Below are 12,003 nucleotides of genomic sequence, written 5' to 3'. Positions count from 1 at the left end.
TTTTGAACTTTCATCAGATCAACGACTCAAGGAAGACCATGATGCACAGGAATCTTGTAATTAAATCTGGGATTTCCTGAAAATGTCATCACCAGCCCAGAATTTTGCTGATGAAGTGGTAAATCGTAACTCACCGTTGCAGTTTGCTTCACACTCGGCCTGAGTGGCGAAGCTGTTGGCGTTCCCATTACAGCCTGTATAGACAAATTGCTCGCATTGTCTGGAGATGCTGTTGTAACCCCATCGGTTGACGTTGTCATTACAAGACCCAGGGAGGATGGGGATGTTGCATCTCTCTACCGGAGCTGATGAAACAATCGAGTTTGATACTTCTTTACATTGTCTATTTTATTGTCTATTTTACATTGTCTATTTTACATTGTCTATTTTATATAGACTTTACATTGTCTATTTTACATTGTCTATTTTTATTACATTGTCTATTTTACATTGTCTACTTTTATTACATTGTCTATTTTACATTGTCTATTTTTATTACATTGTCTATTTTACATTGTCTATTTTATCAGTGTCGATAAGTCTCGCAGTGAGCCATTATAATTTGTGTTTAAATGACCTTAAAAATTAGTTAACCGTTTCAAATTAACAGAATACTTCACAGAGTTTCTTTATATTGTCTGTTGATCAAATGAAAGTACAGGCAGAATACCAGAGCATTTCCTCGAGTCTCATTTAATATTTGATATGATTTCGTAGCCTCAGACTTTAAAGCAGTACGCACATGGTTGTGACATCATCTAGCGGGTCGGGTGAAATAATTATATAGGTGATCCTGACCCCTAGAAGGATATAAAAAAACTTGTGATACTTTGCAAAGTATGTGTACTTTGCACAGTATGTGAAAACTTTGCAGAGTTGATACTTTGATACTGATACTTTGCACAGTATGTGAAAATTTTGCATAGTGGATACTTTGATACTGATACTTTGCACAGTATATGAAAACTTTGCGTAGTTGATACTTTGCACAGTATGTGAAAACTTTGCATAGTTGATACTTTGCACAGTATGTGAAAACAATCAAGACTACTTAGGCCATGCAGGTTACTAGATTCATGAAGTAAAAAATCTGGTATAATTTTTTTTTTTTAAATAATATGGTATAAAAACATCCATGGATGAAATCCACAAACTGGAAGAAAATTTTAGACCGATTAAATTTCAAACGACTTTTCCTAAAAGTAATGGGGAACAATGCATACTTACCGCCGCACTGTTGAGCACAGAGGTCAAAGAACTCAAACGAATTGTCAAACGGAGGACAGAAAGATTGTATGAATAGCTGGCACTGACCGGAGTCCGTATTGAAGGCCCAGGCTGGGACGGAGCCACCACAGGGACCGGCTTCCATGGGTTGATTGCAAACTGGGATGAAAGCTGCTCAGACAACCAGGAGAAAAACACAGATAATCAGTTAGTTTGACAGCTGAGAATATCACATCGACATGCCTGTTGTACAGAAGCTTAAACTGCTTTAAATTTCATCTCAGCGAAGTAAATGAATGACCTAATCTGACATAAACCCAGTATGAAACACGTCATTTCGGAATGATGTTAAGACACTAATAAGTTTTAGGGTTCAACAGAGCAGTGCAAATTCCTCAAACCTTTGCCTTTCCAAGAGGGAACTAGATTCACAGATAATCTGACCTTTTTGAGCTAGTACATCCATCGTACAAGCTATAACCTAAAAAAGTATAAACTAATATGGCTTAGTTTATAGTTCAGCAAGTCCTGAAGGGTTAAGAAGCCTACAGAAGCTCATTTGAAACCCTATACATTTCGTTTTATATGAAAAAAATATTTATGTTTTGACTTGTGTTTTAAACAGTGTTCATTTTAGATTGATGGTGATTTATAACACAATGCAAAACAAGGTACACAGGGTTAGATGCCGTTGAAAGAAATCTGTCAAATCCGCCATCAAATAAAGAGTGGTCATGTTTATTATAACTGGCAACATTTGCGTTATCTGTCGCCCTCAATGCTCTATCAGCTGGTAAGCCTCCAGCTTTTCCATTTTAGTTTGCTGGCCAGAAATACAATTCTGAGATAAATATCTTAACATCAAATTGTAATATTAAGCTCGTCATTGAACCAATGATTATTAGTCACATGAATTTTAGTTATTACGTCAAATTTGGGCTTTTAATAAGTCTACAATTTCACTTGTTACTATTGTTTCTTCAATCTCTTCATTCTCACCACTGCAAGTTCTGGTACAGTCACTCAAAGTGACAAAGTTGTTGCCGTTGCCCTGGCAACCGCCAAAAGTGAACGGTACGCACTGGTTGGCGACATTATCCAAGGCAAATCTCGTAATCTGTGAGGTGCACGGACCTGGGAGTATGGGCTGGATACAGAGATTGCTGGGATTAACTACATGGTTAAAAAGAAAGACACACATATAGAAATTAATACTAACAATATACAAGTTACATCATCAATCTAATATGTTCACACTTTAGTGTCAGTCTCAAGTTTCATATCGAATCTTTGATCTCAATAATCAGCCAGTGGTGATAATTCTCTTCTTAAATTGGTATAGATGTACATGTGCCCATGATTACTCTATGTCAGGAACACATCTGTTGCTTAAACTTTTTATCAACCAAGCACCTGGTAAATTATTATCATTTATCAAATTTATATAGCACTCTTTTCATGCTTAAGCATGTTCAAGAGCGCTTTAAAATGACAGCAAAATGAATAAAACCCTTAAAATATGAATATGAAGAATAAAGTTGACACAGCTTAAATATTAATATAAAAAATATATAAATATATAAAGGAAGGAATAATTTTTAAAATAATATAGATTTACAGTGAAATTCCTAAAAAAAAAGAAAAAAAGTGAGTTTTAAGTAAATTTAAGTAACAAAATGACAAAACCCCTTAAAATATGAATACACAAAAATAAAATGGACACAGCTTGAATATAAATATAAAAATATATATGTATCTATAAGGAATTTTTTTTTAAAACAATATAGATTTACAGTGAAATTCCTAAAAAGAAAAAATGAGTTTTAAGTAATTTCTTAAAAGTGGCTAATGTTTTGGCATCACGGATATTATTTGGCAGTGCATTCCATAGCTTGCTAGCAACAAAGTTAAATAGAGCTGACAGACAAAAAAGAGAAGGCATAACCACGGCGAAGAAAACTGCATCAATTATTTAGATCAGTTGAATTTTTTTAAATTTTTTATGTTGACAGTCCAGGTTGAAAGCATCTTTATGTATATCATTATTTTATCATTTTAATATTTGCTGTAATTATATCATTATATTTGTCAAGGAGATTTCCAAACACAAACAAAAGCTATTTGCTTTGTAATTATTAGAACCATTTGCAATCACAAAATTCTAATTAAAAACAGTTTTAATGATTTAACTTACACTACCTTTAGAGTATCTGGTTTACCAAAACAAGTATGAGGCAGCAAGTATATTAAGTGTAACTCAATTCTTCTCAATAAAGACTCATTTTTTGTTAGATTTAAAAACAGAAAATTAAAAAAACAATTAACTCAACAACAATCCATGGTAATTAGTCTATCATGATTCAACCTTTTAATGCCTTAGGTAACTAAGCATGTGTCCAATGTATACATAGAATGCAAGCACAGCAATACTTCAATAGCATCTTACATTTATTAACACATGCATATATCGCTTTCAGCTTAATACACTGCAAGTCCATGGCAAGGTCAAGCTCATTTTGTGGTTCAGTTAAAACACAGATGATCACTTAGGTTGTGAAAAGTATGATTTTGGCTTCTGAATAAAGTCCGTTTCACTTTATTACTGTTATCTCTCCTCCTCTCATAGCTCTCTTCCACCCTTTTTTCTCCACACCTTTCTGTCTTTGTCCTTCTCCAGTTTATTCCCTACCCACTTACCTTAATCCTATCTTTGTCCCTCCACTGTTTATCTCTTACCTCTCCTCTTCCCATGCTGGTTTCTTTCTTTCTTCTCTCCATCCCTTGTCTACTAATCCCCTTACATCTATCTCTTTGTGTTCACCATGCTCATTAACCTGTCTGTATTCTGTGTGTGTTTTTGTCCCTTCTGTTACTGTTTACTTGTCATTTAGCCTTTGAAGAAGATCCTGCTAGGACGTCAGGCCACCTTACTTTTACACATTCTCTTACACAGGCTCTCTAGTGGATAAGCAGTTTGCTAACAGTTTTATTTGATTTCACTTTATTACTGACAGTGTTTGAGCCCTTTGCTATGTACAACACACTGGTAGTACATGGTTTAACTTCCTTCAGTTCTACCCACTGTTAGTTACTCCTTATGTTTAATATTTTAGTGTCCGAGTAAACCTCTGTTATGACATAGTTCTACTTACCGATACAGTTACCGAGACATTCAACGAACGTTGCAAAGCTGTTTCCATTACCACCACAACCGGAGTATGTGAACTGGGAGCAGCTGTCTGTAGTAGGGTTGTAGGCCCACCGAGTGATCGAATCTGTGCAGGGCCCGGCTAGTACTGGCTGAGCGCAAACATCCACAGTCATGGCACCTGCAGCGATGAGGTGAAAAATTGTTAAATGATTAAAGATCAGAAACTTAAGCTTAAGAAATGCTCCCATCACTCTTCATACTTTGACAAGAAAACAGAAAACTTTCTTACTTCCAATTTTTCACATGGAAAAAAGTACACAAAGTAGCTAAAGTAGTTTAAAATCACTAAAACATAGAACAAACTGCATCAAAAATTTAATATTAATGTAATATTAATACTAAAAGATCACTTAGCATGCCAGGAATATTCTCATGAGATAAGATAAATTGATGAGCATGTATGAATATATATAATGCATTGTATCCATATATATTTACTAAACAGACTAGTAGCTGCACAGAAATAAAAATCCCTAAAACAGACAATATTGGCAAAAATGTTTTATTAATACTACTAGATCACTAAACATGCATGGAACATCCTCATGAGATAACATAAATATTCAACATGGGCTTTGATAACTGCTAACATTTTATTAAAAATAGTCTGCAACTGTCATAAGGCTAGTGTTGCTAGGATACCATCCTTGATGTCATAATCACCACCTAGTTGATTTACCTATGCATCGTTGGGCACACGTTACATAGGAAGCAAAATTGTTATCGTTTCCAAGGCAACCACCGAACAGAAATCCTTCACACTGATTGTTGAAAGGGTTAAACGCCCAGCGAAACATCTCCTGTGTACAGGGTCCTGCAATGATCGGCTGTTCGCAAGTCCCCAAAATCACTGAAATGAAACAAATTTTGACATTTTTTAAAATAATTTATGCTTAAAGATGTATTTTGTACTGAAATAGGTTTTGAGGATTAATTTCAATGCTGCCAGTCTGCAGGGCGAGTTTGAGATCTACGTGAGAGGAGTTTGTTTTTTTCTTTCTTAACATAAAATATTGAAAGAGTTTGATTTACAAGAGCTCAGATGCATTGTTGCATTTGTGTAGCAATGTGAGGAGTAATTTGTTTAGCCTTTGGCTGTACAAGTTGAAGTGTTCCCCTATGGCCACAGATCATGTGAGACAAGTATAGAGTGTTGAGGAGAGGAAGGGAGAGAGGGATGAGGAATGGATTAAATCATGTCAGTTCAAACATTAACTTTGAAAATATGCATCATGGTTCAATAAATAATCAACTTTCCCTGACCTTACACATCATCCAATTGTGTGACATATCTTCAAAAGTTATTATTTCAATAAAAAATTTGGTAAACACATTCTATAGTGGTCTATACAGGTATAAGCACTTGACAGGCGTGTTCATTCATATAAATATCTTGGGTAGTACTGAACGATAATCGACATCTGGAGGGGGGGGGGGTCATGTCGATATTTGGTTAAAATGTTAAACTCTAGATTTACTGTGTCTAAAAATTGTCAAATTTAATGTTAGTCCTAAAATTTAATTTTTTTTTCTATAATGGTACATTAAGTGGGGTTTCACATTACTGCTTGATCTGTTGGCATGGCAATGTCAATCAAAGTGGATAGAATCATATTGATAGTATTGCAAAGAAAGCGCAAATATTGGTTTGGGTGTCTCGGCGATCAGTCAACTCGATCTACCAGTGCAAGTTAGATTCCATATGGGATGACTCTAGCCACCCTCTCCATGAAAGTAGTTCATGATAGGCAACTAAAGAGAGGCATTGGCAGGCTGAGACACCCCCCTCCCCACCCCCTCCGCCCCCATTGCCACCCACGTGCAATGAATATTTAATGATACCTAACTTCTATGACTTGTGACAAATTTACACTTTACCGTATCTTTTGTGATGTAAGAAGAGAAGGAATATTTTGTTATGGTTGTAAAGGTGATAATAATAATAATAAACAGTTCTTATAAAATGGTCACTGTTACATCATCTTGCTCAAGCATGGCCTCAGAAGGATAAAACAGGGCTCATTTAAACCAATGTAATAGAAAAAACCTCTGAAGTATAATTTAGGGTCAAACTTTGTCACATTAATACTCAAGACTCCGGTAAACAATCAAAAAGTGATATAACAAACTAGAATTAAATGATTATCTTACCCAGACATGTAACTGCGTTGCCGGCAGCATCACGCCACATTGGTAGGCACTCCCTAGTGGGATCGCATAGGTTTACTGTGCATATTGCATTAGGGTTCGCAGGACAGGTAGCTGTGCCACACGGATCGCCCTGGCAGGGAGGATTACCATCCGGACAGGTTATGCCTTGATCTGAGATTAAAAGGATAATATGATTAAAGGGGGTGTAGTGAGTAGGCAATGAACAAACAATCAGTACTAAGTCACTCCATGGCTGCCAGTACCACTTCAACCACAGAAAACAAAAACAGTGCAAAATCAACATTGTAATGACAGTCATATAGCAGGGATGTGTAAGTGATGGATATACAACAATTCACTTAAGAAGTTCAGTCAATCACTCATAACTATTAAAGACTGGATAGTGGATTGTCCTTTTCAATTTCAAACTTCTTATTGACAGTTTATGAAGTGTCTTAAGTAACGCTGTTTGTTTTTCTTCCCAGTCGCAAGCATTCCCTCTCTAAGTTACTACGAACAAAACCGGACAAGAGACAATTGCTTGGAAGACATGGTTTTTGCTGCGGTTAAGGTCACAGGTTTACAAGAAAGGAAAAAAACCTCTGTTCGCATTTAGTAGCTAATGCCACAGGCATTTACGATGAAATGCTTCAATATGGAACAACTTATTGGAAACAAGACTACAGACATGTCTCTTCGATTCAATATTTTACAAATTCCACACTTTCCTATGTATGTCATACAATCGATCAGTCCATGTATGGTTCCTCCTTATCAGCCCAGAATAACCATTATTGCATCAACTGAAGATTGTAAATTTGAAAATTCAATACTGGTAACAGAAACGTTGTGCCGATTTGGGCATTAATACCAACTACAACTTTCAAAAGCATACAGGGCATTGCAAATGTAGTAATTATAAATTGCTGATGGCAATATTGAGGGCTTGACAGTGAAATAAAAAATGGTGCCCTTGGTGGCAAATACCTCACTTCAGAGAGAATCTTATTGGATTTCCTTCTCACTTACACACATCTCTGCACATCGCAGCAGTAGTGGGAGACAAGTCCCTTAATAACGAAGAAACCTCAGGCCCTGCTACAATTGATAAATTCTCTGAACAGCTAAAAACTAGAAGTCAGGAGAAATATTTCCCCAAATGTTTAATAACCACCGTCTGGACATTATGATGGTGGCAGCAACACAGTGGAAAATAACCTCTAAATGACTAATGTATTCAGGAAATAATATGTCTGCCCACTAATATATAGGGTAGCACCAGTCAAAATTTATACCAATTCATTCATAACCTTTTGCTCTATGTAGAATCAACGCGGGTCTTGAAACTACGATGGTGTCAGCAGTGGGAACATTTTGCCATGGCTCATGCTAATTTAACTGATCATCTGTCCTGATGTGACAATGTCCCTACCTTACCCTTATCCACCACTTGATAATAAACTCGGAGACCCCTTCACTAGATTTGCATTTCTCAGGAAAAATAAAAACTTATGCAAACTCACTCAAACATCTTAGCTCACAGGTCGTCAGGTCAGGGAATATATTCAGGTTCCCCTCACAGCCTCCATAGTTAAAAGTCACGCATCGTCCAAGGGCACTATCAAATGCCCACCTCTGGATGAGGGCACCGCATGGTCCAGAGTCAATGGGAAGTTCACAGACACTCTGTGCAACCCCTGCCAAAGTAAAGTTTTGAAGTAAAAACAGCTGGTTATTATAGGAGTAGAAGGAGATAATGTGAAATCGTGCAACGGTTTAAAAATATCTACTTGTATTTATTAAATCTACAACAGAGAGCATTTTACCATTATATTCCCCTTCCCCTAACCCTAGGTTCACCCTTACAATCTCCTGCCTTGGTCACATACCGCTATGACAGTATACATAAAGCATGTACTGGATGAGTCATAAGATTAAAATGCAAATATCTCATTTTGGCTTTTACTGCATATTTGACCACAAAACCTCCTGCTGATTTGCTTTCAGCAAACAAAATACCACCCGCCCCCATAAGTAAAGTCAATGTGCTGTGTAAATGCACATAACCTATATAGGGCTAAAGGTGAACGCTTAAAGTAACTGTACACACCCTCATATACATATGCAATGAACATGTATGAAAACTGGTAAGCTTTTAGTCTGCAAGTGGTCATCTGTGCAAACTTTCATACAAAGTCGGTGGGCAGTTTATTGCTGAAGAGTTCTATAAAATGTACATAAGTTTAGCCTATGTTGTACGTATGGTATGGGTATTGCACAAACAGTTTGCTCTAATTAGTTCTATTATTAACATGTCACCTGGTGGACATCTGCCATCACATTCCAGGAGGGTCGCATAGTTGTTTTCGTTGCCGCCGCAACCACCGTACATGAAAGAGATACAGAATCCGACTTCGGTATTGTATGCGTATCGCAGAATATTATCGGTACAAACACCCACGTCGACAGCTTGCTGGCAAACGTCAACTTGAGGTAAACCTGCCGAAATAAAAACAGACTGTTTTTATACTTCTTCTTACATTCCCTTAAAGACCTCACAATGTTGAAAACAACTAAGAGATTAATTTATTCCAACAGCAACATGAGTTGCCATGGGTAACTGTTGACAGTATGCAATTTTAAAATTCAATAACAATGCATATCAGCTTGATTGGTCAAATAAGCTTTTCAACTGTGATCAACATAAAAACGTCAAATTGGGCGTTTTGGCCTTTTTTTTTGGAGCTTTTCCACATGATTGATGACTGACAGGAAAGAGATGACATATTTTTTCTTGTAAAACAATCAAAGTAATTTATTAATTATTACTTAACGATCCTCTTTGTTTATAGCTTGACCAGGTGTAATCTTCTTTTCAGTAACACTGGGAAAGTTTTATTGATAAAATTTTAGAGGTCAATGATTCATAATTAATCTATATTTTTGACTTATGATATTTATATATATTCTTCTGACATATCAAAATATTCAGAGAGACTCAAACTCATCATGTTGTGTTCTTAACTGTGCCTTTTTGAGATATCTCGTTATAGTTTGCAGCTATTTTACTGATAAACCAAACCAATTAAAACTTCTTTGCATTGACAACACTCTAACCTCTAAGGCAGGTTGCTGCACACAGGTCGGGGCTGGCAAAATTATTTCCGTTCCCTCCACACCCGCCGTACTCAAAGACGATGCAGGTCTGTGTCGCGGGCTCGTAGCCCCAACGGAGCATATTCTGGGAACAGGGACCGTGCTCCAGGCTCTGTGAGCAGACATCTGAAGAGAGAAATATGAACATGCTGGCTGAATGAAGTAATAACTGAAGAATGAACACTGAATGAAATCAATGAAACAAATTATAGAACATATATTATGCAAGAATTATGCATATTCATGTCTGACCCTTGAGGAAACAGAGACAAAATCCAGAACCAGGAAATATGGATAGATTTGAAGAGAGGACGACCAATGTTAAAGAAATATAAGACAATGATATTTAGGATTAATTTAAATGGAAACTATGTTGGCATTCTTAACGACAAATTTGGTGAAAAGTAAGAGAACAGGGTTGGCTGATTAAAACCACAGTGATTTAGATCAAAAATTAAAAAAACAAAAACAAAAAAAACACTGATTTAAATCACTCTTCCTTCTTTCTTTCATGTTTTTAACTTTTTATTATATTTTTTATATTTTTTATTTTACTACTTTAAGAAACTTTTCTGAGTCTGCACCAGTAGTTTGATATTTATTCAGCATATAAGCACATGTAACTTGTAACATTAATTAGTGTGCAGAATCAGTTAGTCATCTTATATATATACTTGTAAATTAAAGGTTCCAAGGGTGTTTCCAACTAAAGTAGCGGGATGGGTGGAGGCAGGGTTGCGGGTGGACGGGGAGTGAGAGGACAGGTGCATTGACTGCACCATTTTCTTTGGTTGTTATGAAGTTGATCATTAACAGCTAGATATATATGCAAACCAGGAACCAAAAGAAGAAATTATTATTGTGATATGAAATTCTAATAATGCCAAAAATGTTGATGAAAAAGACTGAGTGAGATAAGTTTTCACCTGGTACACAAGTAGCCAGACATTCAGTAAAAGTGGCAAAGTTGTTGTCGTTTCCAGAGCAACCGGTGTACAAGAAGAGTTGACAAGTACCGAGGGCCTCGTCGAACGCAAAGCGAGGAATCTGGTCCGTGCATGAACCGGTGGCAATGGGCTGAGAGCAGGTAGGAACGACCACTGCGGAGGGGTGAAAGGGAATGTTATGTGGTGCTCATGAAGTCCTATGGCATATATGCATGAATTCATAAGAAATGTCTGGAAAAATATTGAATTTAAGACATTTAATTGAAAAGAGAGGTGATATAAAAAGACAAATCTTATTGGAAACTTTGTTTGTTGTGTTTAACTGGTATCTGTTGTTCAATATTTCCTCATACAATTCTAAATATGACTATCATAAATTTAACATAAAAAAAGAGACATTTGTATTGTTTTCCGTACAGCTTTTGCATGGAACAACTTTCCACAATTTTTTTCTTTTTTCTGGGATACTTTTCATCACTTAAGGAGTGTAAGCAGTAAACTTCCATGCCTGTCAGATGACAAAACAATGTTCAGCAGGAAACTGATACACTACACACTGAGCTACTGTAATATAATAAATATATATATTAAAATGATTATGATACGTGTCGGTCTCGGAGTATGCGATTAAAGTGCTTGCAAGATCGAAGTATTACTTGGGTTATCAAGTATTTCTCTCATAATTTCCAAAAGAGTTTATCTGACATAGGTTTTTACACACTTACATATTTCCCATTACATTGGTATTATAAGGGTCAAATTTCAAGAATAACAGTCATGTTTCAACAACAGAAATAACTTCCATTAACAATATTAAGACTTGTTTCAGGACTACAAGAAAGTGCAGGCTAGAAGTGTTTAATAGCCCGCTATTATTTGGTCCTGATACATGACGATACAATATGCTTTGAATAGGGATAGGTTCACACTGTTCTTGCAACATACAAGTAACTGGAAATACCACAACACACAATACTACAAGCAAGGATTGACGTCAGTTGCGGCACATTGGTCAGAAATCAATCAGATCTCACTCTGAGCTTGGCCTTAAGACAATACACAGGAATGTGAACATACTTTTCATACCCGGATTTGAATACAAAAGATCTCACTCTAAGCTTGGCCTTGATACAATAGACAGGGAATGTGTATAGAATTTGCCTACTGCTGTGATTCAAGAATTGTCTCGCATAACAAATATCGAAACAACATATTACGGAGAAATTCTAGTTAGGGAATTCTGGAACGTTTTAACTCTCCAAAAAGATTGCTGACTTGCAACTTTACCGCAAAAATTTTCATTCTAAACCG

At 36.3% G+C, this 12,003-nt stretch overlaps 1 protein-coding gene across 6 annotated transcripts in view; it reads right to left on the bottom strand.

Annotated features, from left to right (window-relative positions):
- The window catches only part of LOC139966844 (uncharacterized), an 84,409-nt gene that overhangs the window by 55,375 nt on the left and 17,031 nt on the right, over positions 1–12,003 (bottom strand). For all 6 annotated transcript variants that reach the window (XM_071970259.1, XM_071970254.1, XM_071970258.1 and 3 more), the window contains 10 exons: positions 10,672–10,845; positions 9,707–9,871; positions 8,909–9,088; positions 8,113–8,286; positions 6,590–6,760; positions 5,118–5,288; positions 4,380–4,556; positions 2,227–2,400; positions 1,228–1,398; positions 135–305 (listed from right to left, as the gene is read on the bottom strand). In XM_071970259.1, the coding sequence (XP_071826360.1) occupies positions 135–305; positions 1,228–1,398; positions 2,227–2,400; positions 4,380–4,556; positions 5,118–5,288; positions 6,590–6,760; positions 8,113–8,286; positions 8,909–9,088; positions 9,707–9,871; positions 10,672–10,845 (1,728 nt within the window). The remainder of the gene's footprint in view (positions 1–134; positions 306–1,227; positions 1,399–2,226; positions 2,401–4,379; positions 4,557–5,117; positions 5,289–6,589; positions 6,761–8,112; positions 8,287–8,908; positions 9,089–9,706; positions 9,872–10,671; positions 10,846–12,003) is intronic.

The sequence above is a fragment of the Apostichopus japonicus genome, chromosome 4 (assembly GCF_037975245.1).
Source record: "Apostichopus japonicus isolate 1M-3 chromosome 4, ASM3797524v1, whole genome shotgun sequence".
Classification (NCBI taxonomy): domain Eukaryota; kingdom Metazoa; phylum Echinodermata; class Holothuroidea; order Aspidochirotida; family Stichopodidae; genus Apostichopus; species Apostichopus japonicus.
Note: the sequence above shows the minus strand (reverse complement) of the source record. Positions and strands in the feature narration are given on the sequence as shown.